This window comes from Fringilla coelebs (assembly GCF_963513975.1).
Source record: "Fringilla coelebs genome assembly, chromosome: Z".
NCBI lineage: Eukaryota > Metazoa > Chordata > Aves > Passeriformes > Fringillidae > Fringilla > Fringilla coelebs.
This window is the reverse complement of record NC_140031.1, coordinates 22,790,999-22,816,997: the sequence shown is the minus strand read 5'-3', so window position 1 is coordinate 22,816,997 and position 25,999 is coordinate 22,790,999. Positions and strand designations below refer to the sequence as shown.

Sequence of the window (25,999 nt, the reverse complement as noted above, 5' to 3'; positions counted from 1 at the left end):
GCTGGAGAGATGGCCACAGGGCCACGTGTCCTGGCACTGGGTTGGTGCTAGGAGACAGGGTAAGAACAGCAGCAACTCTGCGCTGTAACTTTGCTGCCTTCTATTTAAAGACTGCCCTGAGTCAGGAGAAGTGAGTGCTACTGGGGATGACAGTTGCTTCAGGCAGCCCTGGGGAGGACAGGGTTGGGGGTAAACATCACCGGCGAGGCCTGAGCAGGGAAGGGAATGGAGGGCTCCCACGGCGCTGAGTGCGACAGGGTATCCGAGACTTCGTCCTTTGTAGGAGATGAAGAAGAAGAGGAAGAGGAGGAAGATGAGGAGGAGGACGAGGAGGAGGACGAAGCTGTGGACCCAGAGGAAGCAGAGGAGCTGACTAATAGGTATGTCCCCCCAGGGACTCATAGCCCCAGAGGGAGCTGGCAGCTCTAGCCCAAACCATCATCCCCCAGGAGATGCCAGGATTGGGGTCCCATGCTGCTGTAGATAAAAAAAGGGGGGAGTAGAGGGCTGTAATATTTTTTTCAGATGAGTATGGCTGTAATTAAATTTTGTGTGGTAAGCGCCTACCCCGAGTTCCCTGAAAGCTTTTCTATTTAAAGATCCTCTGATGTGCCAGCTCAAGTGGCATCTCCTTCCACTCCTCCCTCTCTGGCTGACTCTTTGTCACATATGGATCTTAAATGCTTTGCAGATTTGCTTGTCAGGGAGAAAATGCTCAAAGATTATAATGGTGCATTAAAATTGGTTCCTTTTTATGGCACTTTATTCCTTCCCACTTGTCCCTCCCTCTTCAGTTTCTTCTTTCCTTGAAAAGGAAAAATTTGTTGTACATGTCTCCTATTGCTAGTCATGATTTGTAAGGCTGATTTTTGTCGTGGAATGGGAAATATTCTATCCCTTTGATCTTTAATTTCTCTTAGTATTTTTGTTTTCTTTATAAGTCTTCCACAGAAACAGTTTATTGTCCCACTATTGCTCTCCTACCATTAGGAATGTAATGAACAAGGCTGTGGCCCAGTACCCTGCCCAATGGTCTTGCGCAGGCTACAGAGGCATCTGCAACCTGATCCAGTCAGACAGACCCTGGCTGTGCCAGCACCATTGATTTCATAAAGAGACCACAAAGCCTGAGAGCCCCCCAGCACATACCAAGTCTCAAGATTTCTTCCTTGTCTTGAGTAGATCCCATCAGTTTTAAGTGGATACTGTAGAAGAACCTAAGATGTTGATATTGTTAGCTTCAGTTTTTTCCAGAAATCCATTTTTTAAGAAATGTGTCATACAGTTCCTAATATCTCTGTGCTGTGAAGCCATCTGTGTTTACCATCACTCTGTGTGAATCACAGTTCAAAGTGCTTTCTGACATTGCTGATGGTCACTGGAGAAAAAAGATAGCAGTGGGGAGCTCTCTGCAGCCTAACCCACCCAAAGTGCTACAAGAACAAAAGCCAAATGGGGAAATGTATCCTGGAACTGCAGGAAAACCCTCCTGCACAGGAAATAAAGAGCTAGTTTCCCACTATGAGGGGATACCCTGGTGTGTAATGCTGCTTTCTTCTCAAGAGAGGTGTTGGCTTTTCAGTCCTATACTGGCAGAGAGAGGGATTACATGCCAATAAAACACTGTTTGCATGGTATCCCTGCAAGAAAACCAGCTGAAGTCCATGGAGTGGAGCTGCTCACTGCACACAGCTAAACCATTATTTAGATAGATAATTTTTAATAGAATCTGGAATTAAATAGCTAATAATAAAACAACTGAAATTGTAAAACACAAGTAGGAATTATTAAAAAGGGACTGAAATCTATGTAGCCTCACAGTTCTTAACTACTTGGGCTGAGAGGATGACTATTCCATGGGTGCCTGTTAGCAGCTCCTCACAAATGTGTCTTGCTTCTGGCTGGCAACCTCTGCAACGCAAACTTGGGTATGGCATCTCAGCACTTACTTAAATCACAGCAAAAACATTCCCTTTAGCTCCCAGTTATTTTAAGCACAGCAGAGTTTTTCTCTGTCCTTAACTGTCTTACTAATAAACAGGTCATAGTCTACCAGAGAGGTTTTTAACAGCTATGCTAAGTGGTAACTGAGCATATTTAAATTGGTTAGTTTAATTAGGTTAAAGGAGATGTAAAATTTTGGGTTCAGCACAAATGTGGTGACTGCAACAAGCACTTAGAAATAGCTTGGAAATTTAAATAAAACTGACTCCTTCATTGCTTAGATGTTGTCGCAAATGTCAGCAGGGCTGTTGAGCTTCAGGCCTCCTCCTGTCGTCAGTGCCTGGGCAGAGCTCCTGGCAAGATAAGACAGGTTGAGCCCGTGGGACATACTTACTCAAGCTGTGAGCTGATTATTTGTTGACAAACAGGTTTTCAAGCCCCCATTGCAGAACAGATTTTTTTTGAGTGCATGGGCTTTGAAAACATGGCTTGAAGGAGATGTAACTAATATGCAAACTTGGCTGAAGGCAGCTTGTCCTGGACCCTGCTGCAATCAATTTATTTTTAACAACTCCAAGTTCTCTGTTGCTTCTGCTTTCCTCCTTTGAATGCAATTGAACAGCACCTGGTTGTGAAAGTCAGCTTTCCTGCTGACTCCTATTTCAGCCTTTCAAGCACGTTAAATAGCCTCATACCTAATTTATGTGAGAATCATGCAGCAAGATGAGTGCCCCAAGATCAGGAAGTGCCTCTGTGAAACAAGCAGAAGAGCCCTGGTGTTCCTCTGAGACACCAGGCCCTGAGCTCTGACCAAACCACTCTGCTTCCACACTGTGCAGCAGCTGCAGCAAATAAAATTCCAAAAAGCTGCAGCAGACATTATGACTTGTCTCAGAATTACAAAGCACGCATGTGAAAGGCAGGAGAGTTTGGGTTTCATGTCTTTATTACCCTTATTAATGTAATGTTTAAATAATTTGGTTTCCTTGCACACTTCTTTATATAAGTAATGAGACTAACATGCAGCATCAGAACCTATTAAAAAGGTGGGATAAGGGTTTCATAACCTTGTCAGCACAAAAACGCCACTGATCAGTATAGCATATTTTCTTGCCTTTGGGCATTTTACCATCTAGGACACATGATCATGGTAGATGATTTCTGCTTCCAGCTCCATGTATCCAATTAATCACCTAAATGGGAAAATATTTTGAATACTGTGTTCATTAAGGCAAGCATAAGGAGGAAGTTAACAGGTTTTAATTTTTGTATTGGTAATGGTGAAAATTAAGTCTAACTAAAGTAAAATTGTTTACTGTTTAACTGGTTTACATCCCCACTGGAATATCTGTATCTCTAACAAATATGTGATGGGTGAGCTGTTCTGACACAGTTCTGTCTTTCAGACCATTCTCAGCTGATTTCCTTCTACAGTGGGAAGATCTCTGGATGTCTCTGTGTGCAGGTTTACATAAAAATGGCTCTGCAGCCAATTTAAATGTTTCCAGACAGCTTGTTTGCCTGGAATATGAAAATAGCATTTTATCTGCTTGTTTAGTGTTTACCTATAACCAGTAGACGGGGAGAAAAATGGGGAGAAAGTCCTTGAGTTCTGGAAGAGGTTGAGTTTGTTTGTTTTATTAATGAAGCATTACTTCCACAAGATTAGAGGCGTGTAAGCTTTAGAGACAAGTGTCATTTATAATGATTGATGAAAATGAATATAAAGGGAAGCACAGTGGAGAAGGCGTCTTCCTGCCATGTGGGGGATGCTGCAGCATCTAGGAGAGCAAAAGACTGGAGTGATAGCAAATGGATGGTGAGAGGGAAGAGGTGGGGAGTATTGTGGATTTGTCTTCCGGAAATGTTACCCTACCCAAAGCAGAGAAAGACATGGGGAAAGCGTGTGTGATTTTAGATGCCTCTAGATGAGGCAGTGCCTGACATGGGCCAGGGTAGAAGAGGCTGGCAGGGCTGTTCTTTTGCCACCTGCAGCAGAAGTATTAGCAGGGAACGTGAGAGAGGTAGGAAGCAGAATTGTCTGGGCCATTTCAGGCACATCACAGTAGAGCTTGAGCAAAAGGTAACTGAGCAGCTGAATGGGGCAGAATGCTGAGGTGGGGCCATTGCAGAGAGGAGGGGTGCAGCCAGCCCCCACTTGCTCCCGCAGCTGGGCACTCCATGTTTTGTTTCTCTTCAGCCTTTTGAGTAAAACTGAGTCCTTAATAGAGGCCTGTGTTGCATAGGGCTCTCAGACTCAAGAAGTTCCCCACTGGGTCTCAACAGAGTGATTACATAACTGTGTAAAGGAAGTGTCGCACCCAGACTGACGTAATTGGTACCTGTTCTCCCTCTACAACATGGTGGAGAGCCCAGAATGCAGGAGCATTCTGGGCATGCAGACCTCTGGGCATGGAGGTGCTGGGGGCTTCTCAAGCAGCATCTGATCCTGCAAATGGCAATGCCACTAGGACATGACCTGGTGTCTGGAAAACAAACTAGGACTACAGCCGGCTGTGTTCCTTCGTAAGAGATGGAACAAATGGTGTGAGACAAGCCCAGGTCCTGGCTCCCAGCTACTCATCATAAACCCCAGCTTTGCAGCTGGGGAAGCAGCTGTCTTACTGTTTTTAGATAGTAGTTCCTTTGAATTTCAACAGATGCATCAGCCACTTTGTTGCTAGACAAGGCATCATTAATTGAAAGAAGTCAAAGGTGGAAGGCTGGGTTTGAAATTATGTCCTTCTGTAGCTCGCAGTTCTCTTAGCCTGAAGAAGATGGATGAGCTGTAGCCCTGGGAAATGCAGAACAATCGGCAGAGACTTTGCTGAGCATACTGATTGCTGTAGGGGAAAAGGGGCACCATGGTAAAGGCAGAAACTACAGATATGTACAGAATAAAAACACAAGCACAGAGTAGTGTTTCCTTCAATTGGGAAAACAAGCTGGCAATACCAATTTCCACCACTCCTGCACTGTGCCTGAAGTAGGAGCTTTCAGAAAATGAGTTCTTGTCAGTGCAGATTACAGACATAGGTTGACATCTTGGTCATTTAATCTGTAATGTTTTCAGCTTGTGAGGAATTATGCAGCAAACAGCTACAGTTTTTATGATATCAGTGGTGGCAAGGTCTAACATGAAGAGGATAAAGAGAGGCTAGGGAGAATTTTAGAAAGCTGATAGGCTGGCTACATGTATATCTCATAGTAGTGGTGTGCACAGGTGGGTAGACCCCACTCACTGTGTGAACACAACCACTCCAGCAGCTGGGGAGATGAAAACTCTTCCCTCATATGATTCATAAAGGAACATTTGTGCAGCCCACCAGGCTGGACTAGAAACCTGAAATCCTAGTGGACACAGCACAGAAGTCATAATGAGAAGCAGAGAGCTGTGAGAAGCAGGAGGAGGCAGAACGAAAAATCTGTGTTTGAGCTCTTATGGCAGGAGGCACAAAACTGGTTGTCAGTGACTCCAAGACTAAGAAAATGTTTAAGTCAATGTCCCAGCAGTAGAATAACATGCTGATAATATAAGTGCCAACAGAAATGTCTACATGGAAAAAAAGACAACACTGGCTTTTGCCCTGGATGTCAGTGGATTCATATCTACATTTACGAGCTGAAACATTGCAATCATCTTTTTCCAGTGGCAAACACTTCCTCTGACTAGAGAGGTGTCTTTCAGCTACTACTGTGCAGCTTGTAAACAGTTCATAAAAGGGCAGCATTTGGAAGTGCATTGGAAGTAAATGTTTGAGTTCCGTGTCTCTCATTCTGATCTTAAAAGTGTAAAGCACTATCTCCTTGCACTGTAGAGGAATATGAACTGTAACAAGTTTGTGACAATGAAAATGAGATAATGGTGTTTATAATTCAAGCTTTTTGCATAGGCAGGGCCAGGGCAACCTATACTTATTCATTAATATCAGCTCAAGTGCTGCTCTGTTCTGTATGAAGGTTTATTAAATTGCACCAAGTAGTGTAGACAATAGGTTTAAAATATAAGAATGATTTAGAAGTTGAAAAATGTAAAAAAAAAAACCAAAAAAACCCCAAATAATTCACCTGTTATTGTGGACTCAAATAACAGAAAGCTTCCTTAGTAGTATTGCTATTGATTTTTCTTATTTCTTTTAATCTTAGTCCAAGTCAATGCCAAGACATGGAACTGGCAAAGGAAAAACTAAGAAAAATTGGCATGAATGTATTCTGCTGTACCTCTTTCTCCAGCCTGTACGTTTTCACCAATGGAGCTAGCCTTTCTAGAGAGTACTACACCAAGGCAGATAACCAGCTGTACATGCTGGGGCTTAAATCTGTTTGAGGGCTGGGTTTGGGGGGCAGGAGGAGATTGGCTGACGTGCAATTATGTAGTATTGCACTCTCAGACATCCTTTGAATTGTGGGCCTCCCAGTCGTCCTGCCAGTCACCATCTTCAGGCCAGCCCTGTCACCACAACTGTGTTTAAGCTCCACCACTGGAGTCTGATACTGTGTTGTCCCACCAGGAGCTGGTCAGGCTACTGTCCCACGGGGTGACTTCAGCCTTCAGTTAGCACCACGTCAGAGATGATCTGTGCCTTGGTCTGCACAGACCTGAGCACGGACCAGCCCAGCGCAGCCCTTCTGGTTCTGGGCTCTGGAAAGTAAATTCGTGGAAAGGGTAGCACTGCCAGTAGCAGGATTACATTTCTGTTTCTATTAGGTCCTGAGCATTTTCACTGAGTGTCCTTTAAAAAAAATTTACAGTCCAGAGAGTTTGCTTAATTAAGTACTTATGACTTTCCACAGGATTTATTTTCCACCTTCAAAGACCTCTGCCTTCTAACTGGTGCTCAGCACCCTCTGGCACAGTGCCACCTGCTTCTCAGGGGTGTCCACCTGCCTCTGCAACCTGCAGGTATCTCTGGCACCCGTGTGGTGCAGGGCCACAGCCTCTGGCAGTTGGTCAGACGGATTCTGCTTTTCTGATCCCTGATCAGTAGCTAGCTTTCTTCACTTAAGCTGAAACGCTTTTCTCTAGTCAGTGGAAAAGTGACCCTTCCCTCTGTTCAGTGGAAGCAGGATATTGTGTGGCCATAGATGTGCATTCTTTCATGGGAGTAACAGAGACTTCACTGTTTCTGCTCTACTGAAGGCTACATCTTATCCAGCAGATGCTCTCCCTTTCTTTCCATCAGCTACAAATGTGATTTCCATAAATGAACTACTGTCTATTCAAGAAATATCAGGGTCGAACTTTCATTACCTTTTCTGTGCTCTTTTTTTATTTGGTTTAAGTAAATATTGCCACCCTAAAACTACTAAACCCTCCACACATCGTGTCTTTTAATTGATTATGCTAATCTTTACACTCTTAATTTGAAGAACTTGAAGAATTTGAAGTTTTCTTTCCTAAAGCTTCTCAGAAAGCCTTTCTCCAGCCTTTTTACTATTTTAGCTGAGAGAGTTGGCTACAGCCTATGATAGTGTATTGATTACACATCATAAGGTTTAAAACTACCTTTATGAAACATTGGAGTTTCATTTGGGGAGGTGTCAGTATATTTTAATTGTTGAATGCATCCTAAATTACTTTTTTAAGTATCTAGAGTGCTTAGAGGATAAAATACATGAGAAGACAGCAACAACAGACCAGTGGATAGACTACTGCTTTGAGCATTGTATAATCATTCACACTTGCGCAAAGCAAGTGTGGGTGCTATTAAAACACTGACAGTATCTTTGAAGTGTTTAATGAAAGGTTTAATTTATACTGTGAGATAAACACATGCTGGAGAATAGCCCCAGAATGAGCTCAACCTCACACTGGCAAAACAAGGTCAGATCAAAGACTGTTCTTCCTGCATTGTCAAGATCTTTTAAACACCTCCCCTTCATTGAACTAACCTTGCAACATGCAGTTTTACACAAATTCATCTAAAATATAGTTGTGAGATGAAATATGACTTTTCTTATGCTTGTACTTCAAAATCTATGCTTATGCAGTATTTTTACAACTTTGAAAACCATTTTTAATTTAATGAATAAATGCAGCTTTTTCCTCCAATAATTTAATTTGTTGTGTGTTTTTACAGCTTTCTTTTGTTATTGTTCTTTTGTTTGTAGTTTAAAAGATCTTATCCAAAGTGAAGATGTGAAACCCAAGCTGCAGTACATCATGACTAACCCTTCCTTTTCTATGGTAACATGCCAAAGTGAAGACAGTGGAATAACCTGGGAAACCAGCTCAAGCAGATGTTCTACTCCCTGGACCTCAGAAACTAGTACAACTTCTGATCTTTACAGTATGGAAAGCTCACCAGTAGGTTCTCCTCCAGGAAAAGTCATCTTTATTATGGATGAAGGCAAGATTGTTCGGAAAAGGACACGCAAATCTTCAAATAGGGTGCCAAAGGCTACAAGACCAAAGGGAGGACAGTGCAACAAAAAACGTGACTCTTCTGGAATGCAAAGGCAAGAACCAAGAACTGTTCTAGGAGATGTGCAAGCCTCCACGTTGAATGTAGAGCAGGTGGAAGCACAAGACACAGATGAGGAAATGTTGGACAACAAAGAAGATCAAGAGAATATCGCAGAAGAGCCCATAAAACGTGCTCCAATAAGATCAATATTTAGGGAGAGCAGACTGAGAAAAGTTGGTCCAATTCTTGGAGGACCAGTACAAGCTAGAATCCAGCTGTTCAACTCAATTTTTGGAGGGACTGGGCCAGCCCCTGAAACATTGGAGAAAAACAAAATCCGGAGAAGTAGCTCAGCTTCAGGAGATTCTGAAAAGCTCCTTGAAACATCAGTAAAGGAAAGGTTGCAGAAATTCGGTTCACTCTCAGCACATCCAAAACATTTCCAGGGAGCAAGAAGTAAAATTCTTGAAACGCCTTCAGAGAGAAGAAGGAAGCAAAGACAACAACTCGCAGAACAAGCAAATCAAAGCTTTTCTTCACCAACATCACCTCTTGAAAAACAGCTTAATAAGAGAAATGATGTTTCATCTGAAAATATTGAGCCTTATAAAATGAAAGAATCAACTCTTCAACTTGAAGAAAGAAAAGAGAGGCAACCTCTTTTAGAGACTCCAAATCAGGTTTCAGGACATTTACTGAAGGATGAAGAAGAAGCCAAGGAGCAGCAAAGTCATTCAGCCACGGCCAGAACATCAATAACAGAGTCAACAACCTCCACACCACTCAAGTCTGACAAGAAACAAGTGCTGCTTCCCTCAGCTGAAAATGCAAACAAGAAGCCAGACCAATCCCTGCTGACAGCATCAGATCATCTGGATGAAGTGAAGAAGCAGGAAGTTCAGCCTAATTCTGCACTACAGTCTGTTTCAGCAGATTTTGTTAGTGAATTAGATAGACCAAGTTCCCTGCATATTTTGCCTACAAAATCTATGTCAGAACATCCTGAGAGGGAAACAGAGAATTCTTACTTACCTGATGTTCCATCAGCTAAATCCAAATATTCCACTTCAACTGAAATAAGACAGGAAGATATTATTCCTCAGTCATCAGAAGCTGCACAGTCTGAGTCTGAACATGTTTTACCATGTTCTGGAAATGAAACAGAGAAGCAAGAAACTGAGTGTCCATCATCAACTGCACTGTCAGAGTCAGCAACTTCAGGTCTAACGTATTCAGCTGAAAGAGAAGAGGGTCAAAAGACCCCATCTTCAGAAACTCAAAATGTTCATTTGGAGAACCAAACAAAATCTGAACAAGACTTTTCACTTCAGAAAACAGAGAAGGAAGGAATTAAATTAAAACCACCAATTCCTGAAAATATAGATTCCAAATATTTTGGCATTTCATATCCTGTTCATACAGAAACCGAAGAAACACAGAAAACTTCAACTATAAATAAAGCAGTAGATTTTGATCACTCTGATTTTTCCATTGAAGAAAACAAACAAGCTGAAGGTGGGCAAATGGAGATGGAGTTTCCAGACCTCTCATATTCCACCGAAGAAACTGGAGAATCGGAGACAATACAGATGGAGACAGAGCATCTGGACTTCTCTTCTCCCAAGGAAGAAACAGAGGAACTGAAGGATGAACAGATGGAGATAGAGCATCCAGACTTCTCTTTTTCCAGGGAAGAAATAGAGGAACCAGGAAGTGCACAGCTAGAGACAGAACTTCCAGATTTCTCATATTCCAAGGAAGAAACAGAGGGATCAGAGAGTGCAATACCAGATTCAGACTATCCAGAACTGCTTTTTTCCACAAAAGAAAGAGAAAAATCAGGGAGATCCCCACTGGAGACAGAACAACCAGAATTTTCTTCCAAGGAAGAAACAAAAGAACCAGAGAGTGCACAGCTGGAGATGGAGCATCCAGACTTTTCATTTTCCAGGGAAGAAATGGAAGAATCAGAAGCTGAAGGAATGGAAGACTTTTCTTTTTCCAGGGAAGAAATGGAAGAATCTGCACAGCTGGAGGCAGAGGTCTCCAGCTATGATAGATCTGAGGATCCATCATATTCCAGAAAAAAAATGGTGGAATCAGAAAGTGCACAACTGGAGATGGGTCATCCAGACTCTTCTTTAACCAAGGAAATGCAAAGTGCACAGCTGGAAAATGAACATCAGGTTTTGCTTTCCAGGGAAGAAACAGAAAGCCAAGAATTCAGTCCTTTTGAACTGGAACAGTCTTATTCCCCTGAAAAAGAAAAACAAGAAGAAAAAGAAGAGCTTGCACAGGTACATTCAGATTTATCATGTTTGATGGAGGAAGCAGGAAAAGAAAACACTGCAGAACTCCAGCTGGTACATCCAGAAAGATTTGATTCTACTGGAAAGGCTGAGACACAACAAACTGGGTATCTGGAAACAGCATTTTCAGATTTACCGTATCCCATTAATAAAACAAAGGAGAAAGAATTGTCACAAACTGACAAAGGAAAACAGCCACAGCCTGTACAGCAGGATTCACAGTCTGAAGGTAAGCTGGATTCCTCTGCCACAGCAATGCAAGGAGAAACTACTCAGCTGCAGTCAGAGCATCCAGTTTGGCCACATTCTACCAGAAAAGAACAGAAAAATAAAACTTCACAGCTGAAGATGAAACAGCCAGAGACAACATCTTCTACTGGCAAAACAGAGCATCAAAAATTGCAACCAAAGCTGGAACAAACTGATCCACTGTATTCTCAGGGAGAGATGGTACAAGAAGCCATACAGAGAAACTTAGAAGGTCCAGAGCCATCATGTTTCATTAGTGAAGCAGAGCAACATGAAAATGCACAAGTAGTTTCAGAAAAGAGGGATTTCTCATTTATCACTGGAGAAGCGACACAAGCAGGAGTTGAGTCCGGAACTTTGTCGTCACGAATGACTGACAGAGCAAAGCCCTGGGGAACAACACAAATGGAGCAGGAGCAGTCTTTTCCTTCCTGTTCCACTGCTGGTACTCAGCAACAGGAAACACCACCACTGAATGTGCCCCAGCCAGATGTTTCATGGTCCTTTGGCAAAATGGAACAAGATAACGTACAAAGAGAGGTGAATCAGCAGGAAACAGACCAACAAGAAGCTGTGCAATTGGAAACAGAGTGTTCAGGTATTTCAGAAAGCCTGGGTAAAGAGGAGCCACAGGTCATAGACCAAATTAATTTGGCACAGCAAGAAATAGCTCAACCAGGGTTAGTGCATCCATCCTTGCCATATTCGTTCAGTAAACAAATGCAAGAAATGCAAACAGAGCCAGCATATCCAGAAAAAACATTTTATGTAAGTACAGAAACAGAGAAGGAAATTGTACAACAAAAATCAGAGCAACAAGAAATAGTACATCCAGAGCTGGAGCAAACATTTTTGCCTTCTTCCACTGAAAAAGAAGCTCCACTGGAAATGGAAATAACTTCAGAATATCCAGATTTGCCGTATTCCTCTCACAAGCAAGAAAAAATATTGGAAAAACCAACCTTACCATTCCATTTGAAGCAACAAGAAACTGAACCAGTAATGGTGGAACATCCAGATGTTTCATGGGACAGTGGTGAATCAAAACAAGTTGATATTGTGCAGCAGGAGTCAGGACATCCAGAGCTCCCGTACACTATGGGAGAAACTCAGCAAAAATCAGAACATTTGGATTCACAAGGAAGCCTGAGTGAAGCAGCAGAAGATGAAAGTATGGAACTAGAATCTCAATACCCAAATCAGTCATGCTCACAACTGGATTCAAAATATTCAGATTCATCCTTTTCCTTTGGTAAAGGCAAAGAACAATCAACTCAAAAGTTTGAGTCTAAACACCAAGAATTGCCTAAAGTAGGTAAAAAAAGAGCTTCTCCAGCAACTGCACAAATAGAGTCAAAACATACAGAAATTGCACCATGGGAAATGAAGCATCCTGATTTGTCACATTCCACTGGTGAGACAAGCCAGGAAGAAGTAGCACCATTGGATCAAAAACACAGAAAACTTTCTTTTGGCAGAGAAAAGCAGCAGAAAGCCACAAAGCAGGGGTTAGAGCAAGAAAAGTTAATGCATTCTCCCAGTAAGAGGGACACTTCAGAACATGTCCAGGAGGGCTTGGAACAACCAAATTCATCATATTCCATTGATAGGCCAGATGATGAAATGATACCACCAGAGGTGGAGCATACTGATTTGATATCTCGTCTGGACAACACAGAGATGCAACAAACAGTACAAGAAACAGAGCAAACTTATCCCTTTGGACAAATGGAACAGAAAACAGTTCAGCCAGAAGTGGAAAATTCACATTTGTCACGTTCTGTGGGTACAGCAGAGGAAACAGAAATGGCACAACCAGGGCAGGGACATTCTGATTTGCCTTACTCTGTTTTCAAAGTAGGAGGGCTGCAAACATCACAGCTGAAACCTGAACACCCTGGGCTAGCACATTCCCTCAACAAACTGCAGGAAACAATCCAGCTGGGCTCAGAGAAGCCAGGTGCATTGTATGGTCATGACAAAATGGAGCAAATCCCACCTGAGCAGCTGGAGCCAGGCCAGGCAAGCTTGGCACCCGTGGCCAGGGAAGTGGGGCAACGAGGGACGGAGCACACAGCTGTGGAATGCTCTAAAGAGGAACAGTCTGTCAGCAGAGCAGAGCATTCACAAGCTGCAAAGGAGAAACAGAGAGTTCCAGATGCACCATCCCTGAGTGGAAAAATGGAGCAAAGAGAAATGTTAAAAGCAGAGCCAAAGCATCCTGATTCACTGCATTCCATTGATAAAGGAAAGCCACAAAAAACTACACAACCAGCATTAGAAAAAACAGATCTGTCATCTTGGCCTGGCACAACAGAACAAGGACAAACTGCTGGAGAGGAGAAGCAAGGCTTCTTGCATTCTTTCAAAAAAGAGGCACAAGGCAAGAAAGCATGGACAGAATTGGGACATTTAGAATTATGTCATTCTCTCAGTGAGGCAGAACAAGAAACTTTAAATGCAAAATCACACCATTCAGATTTATCTGCTGGCACATTAGAACACCGTGAAATCATACAGCCAGAGGCAGAAATAATGGATTTATCATGTTCAATTGGTGAAACACAGCAAATTCAAATTGCTGATGAGGATTTGGAGTGCCTGGATTTATTTCATTCCACTGGCACAGTACAGCAAGAAAAGATTCAACCAGAGCAAGAAAAGACAAATGAATTTTCATCATTTATCAAAAAAGCGGAGGAACGGAAAGATGCAGGAATGAAGGCAGAACCCCCTGAGCTGCAGTGCTCTATGGAGAATACAGAAGGACTGCAAAATTCCCAAGCAAATTCAGAATATGCAGACTTGTCATTCTCTGTTGGCACAGCAGAACCTCATAAAACAACTCAGCCAGAGCTGAAAGAACAGAGTTTGTTGCATTCATTTGTCAAAACAAAGCCATCATGGGCCGCTCTACCAGAGTCTGAACATGCAAATGTCGTGGATGCTACAGGCAAAGAACTGCACATGGATTTGTCCTCTTCTGTTAGCAAAGAAAAACAAAGTGCACAGCTGGAGGTCAAACAGGAGAGGGGAAGTTGTACATTACACCCAGAGGAAATAGTACAACTAAAATTGGAGCAACCAGTGTTTTCAAGTCCTCATGGCATGAAAGAGCAACCAAATACACCCCCAGTGGAAGGGGAGTTCCCAGACTTCTTGTATTCCTCTGGCAAATCAGAAAAACAGGACGCTGCACAAGCAGGGTTCACTCCTTCTGATGTTTCATGTTCCACAGGAAAATCAGAGCAGTTGCAACCAGAAAAACTGAATTCAAAACATCCAGATTTGTCATACTCTCTTGGCAAAGCAGAGACTTGTGTAGCAAAGCCACTGGATTTATCATATTCCTGTGGCAAGGCAGATCAACCACAGACTGCCCAGCTGGAGCATCCAGAGAAACCATATTTCACTGGTGAAACAAAGTGGAGGGATGAGGTCCAAACAGAACAGCCACATGTGAGTTTGCAGTCCTCTGATGATGTTGAAACAGAGCAGCCCGAAACACCTTCTGCAGCACATACCTTTGTCAGGACTGAGGAGCAAGGAATTGCACAACCAGACTTCAAACAATCAGATTTATTAAGTCCTACTTACAAAGCAGAAAAGCATGAAATGGCCCCACTGAGAGCAGGACATTCACAGAAGCAAGACACTGGTGCTCCTTCATCTCGAAGTGCACAGCTGGAAACTGAACAACAAAATTTATCATTTTCCACTGAGGAAGCAGACAGCCACAAAATTCAACCATATTCATCTCTTACTGAACAAACAGTGCCTGTACCTTTGGGTGCTTCACACACTGTCTCTGAAACAAGCCCTGAAGGAAGACCAAAGTCTTCACCTGTAACTGGAAGCTCACCCCCCAAACATTTAGATATATCTTATTCCAGCTGTGAAACAGAACAGTCACAAACTGCTCTGCCTGAGCCAGGGTCCTTTTTTGCAAGAAAAGAAGCAGAGAATACAGAAAGTCTTCTACATTTGCCTGTAGCTACAAAGTCAGAGGCTGAATGTGAAATTTTATCTGAAGCTGAGAGAGAAGAGACTCCACATTACTTTCACACAGCTACACAATTAGAATCTGAACAAGTAAATTTATCATATTCTACAGATAAAACAGAAACTCTAGAAAGTCAGGATTACCTGACTGTACCTTCAAAACTGCAGTCTGAACCTTCAGTTCCATTTTATTCAGGTGATGAAACATGCCAGCAAGAAGTTCCACCGTATTCAAAACCAGTCTCTGAATATATGATTCCCACACAGTCTGTTGCAAAACAAGAAAATCAAAATATGCAGCCATTTATTACCCAGCCCATACAATCAGACCGTGAACATGTAATTCCACCACACAATGAACAACAGTTCCAAAAAATTCAACTCAGTTCACCTGAAACAGCAAGCTTAAAGACAGTGCACTTGGAGAGTATGTCTCAAGTGCAAGACCAAGACAAGCCAGAATCTTCTTTGTTGGACACAATATATTTTTCTCCAGACCAGCTCAGAAGTTCCCCCAAATTTACTACTGAACAATATGAGCAAGAAATGCAACCTGATGTACAGAGAGTGCCAAGGTCTGTGACCACAGAGTCAAAGGTGACTGGTGTAGCAGACCAGCAAGCAGTGTCATCAGAGTCATTTATACCTTTTCATAAATTACCTGGAAAGTCAGAACTTGAAAAGCCAGTATCGGTGGCTCTCACTGATGATGAAGAGAAACAAAATATTCCATCATCTTTATCTGATGTAGCAGACGTGCTTGGAAAGCAATCTGACAAAGTTTCAGGCATTTATACTGAAGGAGAGCATATACGTGAAATGCAACGTTTTGAAGACCAAAAGCATACAACCTTGGAGCATCGGAGAGCTGTTTCTTCAGCCCTTGTTCATGAAACTGTGACACACAAAACTCAGCATTATTCTGGTGAATTAGGTAGCCTTTCCTCAGCAGAGATAAAGCCCCTTAGCTCAAGTTCTGAAGAAAAGCAGAACCCAGATATTCCATCTTTTGGGCTGGCTAGCTGGCTGGTAGAAGAGGTGAAAGCTGGCTCAATTAGTCCAATAGGGGCTGCAGAAGTGGACACACAAGGAATTCAGCTGACTCCAAATGAAGCTTCTGATTTTGGATCAAAGCAATTCCCAGCTGGAAGTTGCGCAGAATTTAAAGTTCATGGGACGACAGAGACTAAAGGACAAACATTTAGAGTTTCTGAATCAGTGTCAAATAAATTTTCTCCCAGGAAGTCCTCAGACACTAGTCCCAGAACACAGATATATGATTTACCATCTCTGGTAGGAGACAATCAAGGTCCAGATAAACTTCTGGAGCATGAAACCAGTACTTTAAACCCTACAAAAATTGAAGGAATGCAACATTTGGAGGTAGGCAAAATGTCTGAAGTGCCTGAACATTACCTGAGAGGAGAAGAAGAAGAAATGGAACATGCAAGTGCTGTAGAAGACAGCCAGCATGCTCTGGAGACTACTGAACAAAAAGATCTATTTAATATCATTTCAGAAGGTTATGAAATACTCAATATTCATGCACCTAGACATATTTCTTCTGTTGATCAAGAAGAAAGTAAACACATGCCTGATAAATTAGAATACTTGGAAACAAATCCTTCATTTAGAAGAAAATCAGTTGAGGATGGCCAGAGAGCCCTAACTTCTGGAAGAACCACAGAAATTTCAGAAAGCTCTGTATTGGGAAAGACTGCAAGCTATGAAGTAATAGAATTGGTCAAAAAGGATGATGATGAGGAAACTGAAGAAACTCAAGAAGAAAATTTCCTGTTGCCAGAAAACAATAATTGTGCAAAGTTGGATCCTAATAATGGTACTGCTGATATGGATTATTTTGAAAAATACACATTGATTGATGACAAATCGCCAATTAAGCCACAATTTGAAAGACGAATTTCATTGTCTCCTGTGACAGAAGACCCCAATGAATCTGTGGAAGAAGCCAAATCTTTTAAAGAGAGTACTGAGGTAGATACTTTGGAAGAGTTTTCCTTACTTGAGGACCTGGATGAAGTCTTTTATGGTACCATAAAAGGAGAAAGCAAAATGCAATCCTACGCAGATGCTTCAAAACCTTTACCACTGCAGAAATCAATTGATTCTAGCAGTAAAAGCATTACAAATGTAGAAGATGAATGCAAGTCACCGGGGACCCCACTCTTCGATTCAGAAGAAGGAGTGCTAGAACGATCTCTCTTGTTCCCTACCACTGTTGCTGCAGTTAACCCAGAGCTTTTAGAGGAGCCACCTGCTCTATCGTTTTTATACAAGGACCTCTATGCAGAAGCAGTAGGAGAAAAGACAAAGGATGAGACTCCCTCTGATGAAGAAAGTGGTAATTCTAATGCTTCTTTCCCTAGCAGAAATTCAGACACAGATGATGGAACTGGAATATATTTTGAAAAATACATTCTTAAAGATGAAATTCCAAGTAAAGCCATAGGGCCTCAGAAAGATCAGATACCAGAAGACGAGTCTTTTAGTGGAGGAATTTTGGTTTGGAGTTCGGAGAATAAGCAGGAGGAGGGATCTGTTGATGTTCAATATGTCAAAACTGAGGTTTTGTCAGAAAGAGTTGTTATGGAGAGAGACGAGTTCCAGGTTGACAGCAACATTCAAGCAACAATTTGCAAGCCAACACATGCCATTCCTTTTGGAAGCAAAACAGTTCTTTCAGGTGCAGGAACTGATACTACTGAACAAAGAGAAGAAGAAAATGTACCAGTAGAAAGAACTGATGAGTTTCCAGAGCAGCCAAATCAACAAAGATACAGTCATCAAGTGGATTATCAGGGAGCTACATATCAAGAAGCTAGTACTCAGCAGGAAGAACCACAAGATAGAACAGCATTTCCTCAAATGGAAAAGTATGTTCCATATGTCAGGGCTCCCACTGAAGACAGTGTAGATGATCAGTTTACTCAGGAACATCTGTCCTGTGTTCCTACCATTCAGCAAACAGAGAATCCAGACTTGCAAAGAGAGGAGCAGCACGGTGATGTTTATGAAGATTTTGCTGAGTCAATGGACTATGATGTGATTACACAAGAAGAGCTTTTGCAAGATGAAATATCATCTCAATTTACACACGAGGAACTATTATTTGAAGATAGGGATTCCTTTGATCATGCTGCTGATAGTTATGAATTTGTTAATGAGCCAGAACAAAGAACTCCTGTTGAGTTTGAAGATTCAGGCTTTGTGGTGATGTATCCTGAAAAATCAGCAACAAACATTCCTCAAGTTGAGAGCCCACAAAGAGAACTGAAGAAAGCACAAGTAGACACTTATTGTTACCACTGCAAATGCCCAATATCGGCTATTGACAAGCTTTTTGGAGAGCATAAAGACCATGAAGTCACAACACTAGATGATGCTGCAACCAAGATGAAGGTAAGTATTAATTTGGATTAAAAAAAGAAGCTACTAAGTCTAATTTCTCCAGTTCTCTTGCATTGTCAAGAGGAGAGGCTTCCAAGAGCAGCCCGGAAGCTAAGATGCAGTATCCATTAAATAAAAACTATTCCTATGCACCTGTTGGAGATCTTGAAGGGAGACCATCTTATTAAGGTATTCTCTGGAGTCCTAGACTTGCTAAGCTGGTGTTTTAATTTACTCAGAAATTTGAATGGCCTTGTTTATATGTAGTTGTTAGCAGACCTTCCATCTTTCAGTCTTATCTGTATAAGTTTGTTCTGGTTTTGATATGTAGGGGGAGAAATGGGAAGAATGTTGTTTCTATGAAAATAAAACTTCAGTAACAGCAGCTCACTTCACTTGACAAGGTACAGAAACCTCCGTATGTGGAGACTGGTATCTTCATAAGCATTCCCTGTCCCACTTACATGTGCTAGTTGCTTGGAGATGTTAGGCAAATCACCCTGCACAGTTTTGTTGAAGTGCCAACCTATTTTCTGTTCCATTCACTTTCATCTGCAAAATGGCCTTAAACTGGAGAGGAAGGTTTTACAAGGGCATCTAGTGACAAGACAAGGGGCAATGTCTTTAAACTGAAAGGTGGAAGGCTTATATTAGAAATTAGGAAAAAAATTCTTCACAGTGAGGGCGATGTGGCAGTGGAACAGGTTGTCCAGAGAAGTTGTGGATGCCCCACCCCTGGAAGTGTTCAAGGCCAGGCTGGATGGGGCTCTGAGCAACCTGGTCTAATGGAAGATGTCCCTGCCCATGACAAGGAAATGGGAAATAAAGGTCCCTTCCAACCCCAACCATTCTGTGATCTGTGCAATAGCATTGTGGTGTCAGCACAGATAAGAGTTTATAAAGTCTTATATCCAAGCTGTTCCCCCTAATAGATAAAATGCCCTCCATTTCAGTAAACTGGTCCACTGCTATAAATACTAGTGAAAATGCTTTTTCTGTGAAAACTATTGTTCCTTAAATTACAGTTCTGCTAGTTAAAACAACATGTATGTGATACATCATTTCTCCAATATCAGATCTGCTCATGTACAAGTGAACATGTCATACAGATGTTTCTTTCTTGATTACCAGCTATTTACTCTCACCCCAGTAAATGAAAGGTGAGGTCTCTTTTTTGCACATGTTAATTTGACAGGAATATAGATTTCATGTCATTTTACTGAAATTCCAGAAGGGCTTGTATTGGTGGTATTTACATTATATTATCTCATATGCAGAAGAGAGAAATCAAAAGTAGGAGTCAATGTAACAGTTTCAATTATCAGTACTTGCAAACCATCTCCATGGTGCTCAGATGTAGAGTTGTTTTTTATATATGGCCATTCAGGTTTGACTTAGCAGTGATAACAAGGCACAGGTAAGTCAGCAATAAAGTCACAGATCCCAGCCACCCCTCAAATGTACCCGCATTACAGTGAGTCAAGCTGCAAATAAACATCCCATGACATCACTCCCTGGCTTTGGAGCACGGATATGAAGCCAGTATCAAATTTGGCTGCAACACAGGCCTGGCTTCACATGATTTCTAACACTCAGGGCTCAGGTTACTTTGAGACTGCATTTGTATGTCTCTTGTATAATTACTGAGAAAACATTAATATAGCAAAATGCTTGTTGCATGATTTTTAATTCTTAATTTTTTAAAAATTATTGTTGCATGAAAACTGTGAGAACAGAGCTTCACAGTAAATTAAATGAGCTAGGGGTGGCATTTGTCAGATTTTATAGTTCATGCTGACAAACAGAAATTGGTTTCCAAATCTTGATGATTTCCCTCAATATTTTTGAAGGGCGCTTTCAATTGTATTCTCCAATGGCACATTTCTAAGTAATGTAAAGTCTTGTGCTCTTTTTCTACAGATCTAGCTGTAAAATTTTGCCATAATAAGAAGCTGTTACAAAGGAAGATAACCTTCCTTATAGGTTTATGCCATCAAATTAAAACTTAGTGTTTTTATAAATTATGAATTGTGCCAGAGCAATTGAGCAACTTATTTTCATAAAAGGTCAAGAAGCACTAAAAAAAAGTTCTGAGTTGTCTCTGATGTCTGTTGTGCTTTGGACTGCTTTTGTTTCCAGATAACTCAAACAGTGATTTTGATGACTTCTTGTTTATAGGAATTACATATATACACATACACCTACGTAAAGGTGTATCTATTTATCTATATAGAGACAGATACCTATCTTTCAAATTCTAATTTTAAAAGCCATGACACAGTATAATCTATTGCCCTCACAACTACCTTTGTTATCTTCCTTTTTATGGGCTTGTTCCTGTGATGTCTCAAGGACACTCATGAGGCTCTGAGTACCCCCACTCTCTGGCAAAGCTGCAGTGGAATTCATAACATTCAACAGCTTGTATGGACAGAGTGCCTTATCGAACTGAGCTCACTTGTTTTGGTTTGGAAACAGTTCTGTGACTGTTCCTGTTGCTATTTCTGTGCTTGTCTTTGCAGCCAGGGTGGTACTTGAACTTACTTAGCAATTGTTCCAATGGTGGCTCATGGCAAAAGAAAAATATTCACCTAAAATAAATTCTGTGTAAAAAGTCTATAAAATAACCTGCCTAAGTTACTGAAACATTTTAAATTTCAGGATAAGTTAAGTAAATTGCTAACAGCACTGGAAGAAAAGTCAATGAAGATTGAAGAGTTTGTGAGTGATATTGAATTGCGATTTAACTCAGTTGAGGTAAGTCCAGTGTTTTATCACACTAATTTTCTTTTCCTCTACAGGATTACTTCTAAGATATGCTTGCCTATTTGTGCAGCATTATTGCTTCCACTAAAATGGGCTGCTGCTCCAGTCCTCAAATTGACTTCTCTGGAGGTTCACTGGAAGGTGTTAACTTTGGAGGAAGAGAAAGATTGCTTTTTTGCACATTACTGCAAAGCAGAATAAGTAACTGTCAAACACTGAAGGAGAAAGTTCCCTTAATTTTGTTTATGCCTATAAAAAGCTCACACAGTGTTTTATTTAGAATCCCATGCAAAGCATTTAAATTAGTTGGCCAGTATCTTAAATTCTGATTGCCCAAATTCTTAAGCCTTGAGAACTGTATTAACTCCAGTTGTAACTATGCATTTTTTAGCTATTTTTTTGGTCAGACATCCTATCTCAGTGATGAAATATTAAAGTTTAATTTTAAACCCTAACAGTTAAAAAAAAAAGCTGTTGTTGTTATTGATGTATTTCTCTAGAGATATTTCTCCCAGAGGAGTTTGCCTGCAGAAATAAAATTGTCTTATTGTCAATGTGCCAGAATCAATATGGTGGATGGCTCATGAATGGGTAATTGAGAATTTCTGTGTATTCGTTAAATGTTGTCATTTTATCCTGTAGGAAAACTGTAAGAAAAATGCAGACTTATTGGAAAAACAGAATGAAGAGATGCTTAAGAAAGTGGTAGCACAATATGATGAGAAATCAGAGAACTTTGAGGAAGTGAAGAAGATGAAAATGGAGTACCTGTATGAGCAGATGGTAAATTTCCAGCAAACGGTTGATTCAGCAAAGGAAACTTTGGAGACAACAGTAAAAGAAACAGATGAAGTGGATGGATTTGTTTTCCTAAATGTAAGTGGAATTGGCTTTCATGCTGTTGCTTTTATGATATTAGTTAAGAAAGGACTTATGTATCTAGAGTCTCAATATTTTTTTTTTTTTAAGATAGATAAATCCTGCTAGCTCAGCTAGTCCACTCTGAAACTGCTGGATCACTTGGTTTTGATGTGGGGATTCTCAGAGAGAGCTGTATAGAGGATGCACAGGACAAAAATGTGACTTATGCAAGTAAAATGGTCCTGTTCATTTTTTAAGAAGTTGAAAACACCATTTGATAATACATCTAGAATTAGTAACTGAGAAGTAAGAGATGTTAGAGTATTTAGGTATTTTACCATATGAAAAATAAAATACATATTATGTATCATAATAAACAACACGAAAGTGATCTTTGAAACAAGAAAATGTAATTGAAAAGTAAAATTGTTTCTGAGCTGTAGGGTTATTTGTTGTGTATTGTCCTTGGTTTTGGGGTGTTTTTTAATGAGCAGATGGACAGTATTTATGCACTCAAATTACTGAGGCTGTGATAAATAATTACTGTTGAAAAACAGTGAGGGGCTGTGTTGGTTGCTGACTGGGGTGAAACCATGGCAATGAGATAGGCTGAGGGCAGTGCATGTGGTGTGTGTGGCTCCAATGGTCCTTCCTGGATGTTAAAAACACCTCCAGTGAATCTGCAGGACTGGACCTACTAACTCATACAATCATTAGTCTTAAACTTTTCTCAGAGGGTGTTGCTGGTCCTGGGTCCTCCAATACTGTTCTTGTGCTCCAAGACTTGTCCTGAAGGGAGTGACAGCCCTTTCTTCTCTCCACAAGTGTATTACCAGTCTCAAAGAGGATGGAGTTTCTGGGATAATAATCTTCCCCTATTATGGAATTAGCATGTGGCCTGGAAGTTGCAGATAAACTATCTTGGAATGCCAGAAATAGAAAGGTCTAATTACTGTCTAAAGACTGATCACTCATGCAGAATAAGCCAGCTTTCGAAATACAAGTGTCCAGCCCACATATGCCCCAGCACCAACAGAAATTATGCCAATATTTGGCTTTCTTCCCTGCTCTCTACCACACAATATTGCAGTATCCTGTAACCAAGTGAATGTTGTGGTTGATTTGATTTTGGGGCGGCTGAAAAATCTAGATTATTTTCCTGATTTTGTGAGGATCAGTGCTTTGGCAAAAAGATAACTTTGTAATCTGTAATTCTTTTGTGGGAGTGTGAAAATTACTGTATTTCCCTGCTCCCTTCTGTTAGTGATAAAGGACAGGAACTTTTTTGTTCACAGGCCAAGAAACATTATCTGAAGATTCCCGGGGCATGGGACAAACTCTCATTCCATAAGTAAAAAATCTCACATGGCTTCTAGTAATAAGAAGTTATGAAGTACATTTCAGCCAGAATTTGGATTTAACTATTCTTAAGTGATTCTTAAGTGATTTCTTTCTCTAAAAGTCCTGGTTTTAGAAAGTACTTGATTATGCTCCATCTTTAAATCTAGATATTGAATACTGACCCCTCAAGCACTTAAAATGAGATTTATACTCTAATACCCTGCCGAGCCAGAGCTTTGAAATGAAATATTTCCAAGGAAATAAATTCTCTGTTAGTGTGAATGAGCAGTATTCCACACAACTTCAAGTCAATAAAGCTGTGTGGTTTTTGTCTGTGGAGAGTAGAAAGACTGTTAGATGACCATAACTGGCTTTTCAACACTTCAGGGGTTTTGAAAACTGTTAACACATTTCTTTTCCCTTCTCTAGTCATCTAAAGAATTGAATAAAAGGTACATGAAGTATGGGCTAAGTGCATTGTAGTGAGTACTAGGCCTAGCATGCTGGATGCTTCATTTAGTATTTAGTGAGCTTTTGAAAACACACTGCTAGTAATCAGAGCTACCTTTATAAACCTTGCAAATAATGACATTCACAAAAGCAGCTTTATACTTGTTTCTGTAACTGACTGGTTTTGAAGTGTTTTGCACATGTTCTGTAATACATTAATTAAACAAATAGCGCGTAAAAACATCAGCTCAATTTTAAATCTTTACATAGACATTTTTAAACAGACGCTCCTTGTAGTTTTTACTATGCATACATATATAACAACCATTGTGACTATGCTTCCACCTTTTAGACTGACCAGACACACCACTGATACGTTTCTTTTTTCACTGGTCTGGTTCTGTATCACTTAGTCTCTGAAAGGTTATAACACAAAGCAACACAGGTAGTCTGACTAAGTTTCTAAACACAACTCCAGAAAAATGAGATAAAGTAGATTTCAAAACCTGGCTAGGAGACTATGAGCTGATGTTTTCCTATGGCTTTCCACAAGCACTGCCTGATTCAGGGGGTGTCACAGGGCTGATGCCTCATCAAAACTGCATCTGCCTGTACACACCAGCAAATGCATACAGTCACAAACAGTTCTCTGCCATGTGGGATTTTCTCAAGGGGGTTATTTTGGTGAGTCCCATCTTTTATGAGAGAAGTGTTCAACCATAAGCCCATATTCCCCCCAAAAATTCTCTATGGTAAAGGGAAAACATTCAGAGCAGTTGGCTGCAGGCTTCTCCCGTGCAAGCACCCAAAACTGCACTGCCCAGTCCACCACCCCTGACTCTTCCCAGAGGGCTTGGGCACTGTGCAGCGCATATCAAACATACCCTTGTCAGCACTGCCTCAGCCACACAGGGATATGTGTGCTGACACCAGCTGGGGTATAACAGTGACACCAGGGTTTCAGTTTGCAGTCAAATTACAACCCCGGCAGAGCGATCTGAAGAGAATGTGCCAAACACCCCTTCAAGGTTTCTAGAGATTTCCAGAATTAGAACTATAAATCAGGACTCACCTGTTGCAAGTCAAACTGTCTGGCCACGTAACTGCATTTAGTTTATTGCATAAGATTAGAGCAGGTAAAACGGGACAAAACAATTTCCCAAGCCTCTCTGTCCACTTGATCTTTACTTTTTTACTTACACAATGAAGTTTATTCTGCTTGGTGCATGGGCTTGGTTATTACTTTAGTCTCATAATACTTGTCTATATAAAATAGGTTAAGAACAAATCTATTTAACAATGCATGGTTTTCTTAAAAAAAGTGTATTTTACATTTGTTGTACTTTGTTAAGATTAGTCATAATTAACTACTTCAGTGAGTGAAATAAAATGAGGGGGAGAAATATAAAATTCAGATGCCTTGAAAAAAAAACTTCTTGCATTTTCTTGAGTTTGCTTCTGTCCCAGGGTTAAAAATGTTTGGGGTTTTTTTAAATATAATGAACCCAGCAAATACAGGCTAATTAAGTGGAATCTATCTTCCCTCTCATGTTTTTTAGCTTGCCACAAGCAGCTGCTTTACATTTCATCTCTGGAGCCAGCTGCCGTAGTTAGCTCTAAGGTTTGTAACCTTTAAAGGCATTGCATTAGCGAGCCTAAACCCCTGTGTTCTTGAGAGTCTTGCTGAGAACTTCCACATCTTCACATTCTCATGGGTTAAGTGTAAACAGACCCATGAGCACTCTCACTGTGCTCCTGATTTGAAGCTGCAGTATGGTGTAAATGTTCAAAATCAGGGAGACAGCTTCTCCTTGTATGCTGTCCTCAAGTTCCCAGGAAATATTCAAAGCAGAATATGTCACATAGTCTTTGCTTCTGGCTGTTGGAAAACTATGCTATACCACAAAGGATTTACATGGACAGATATGTGTTTTCTTCCAATTAGGTTACTTTCTGCAATGGATACCACTCTCTCTTTAGAGAAGGTGCCCAGCGCTTTTTCACTGTTTGAGCACTATGCAGACAGTCCAGGACAAAGCAATCAACACTCCTTACAACATGTGGCTGGTAAGAAACTCCGGATATTGTCTTCACAAAGGCTAACATGCTGGCAATACTTTGGAAATTTCAGGAAGCTAAAAATAGAATCTATATAAGAAGTGTAGATTTGCAAACCATGTAATTAGCAATCACAGTTGAATGCAAAATGAAGTTTAATTGTGCACAAGTATTTGGCTTATAGTAGGTACAGTAAGATGAGCA

General features: G+C 40.9%; 1 protein-coding gene across 1 annotated transcript in view; it reads left to right on the top strand.

Annotated features, from left to right (window-relative positions):
* The first annotated feature begins 131 nt into the window (after positions 1 to 131).
* CMYA5 (cardiomyopathy associated 5) overlaps positions 132 to 25,999 on the top strand; it is a 45,584-nt gene continuing 19,716 nt past the window's right edge. The window contains exons 1-6 of the mRNA XM_084224552.1: positions 132 to 380; positions 8,056 to 18,331; positions 20,981 to 21,076; positions 21,728 to 21,961; positions 23,717 to 23,739; positions 25,683 to 25,804. Coding sequence (XP_084080678.1) covers positions 226 to 380; positions 8,056 to 18,331; positions 20,981 to 21,076; positions 21,728 to 21,961; positions 23,717 to 23,739; positions 25,683 to 25,804 — 10,906 coding nt within the window. The 5' untranslated portion in view covers positions 132 to 225. The remainder of the gene's footprint in view (positions 381 to 8,055; positions 18,332 to 20,980; positions 21,077 to 21,727; positions 21,962 to 23,716; positions 23,740 to 25,682; positions 25,805 to 25,999) is intronic.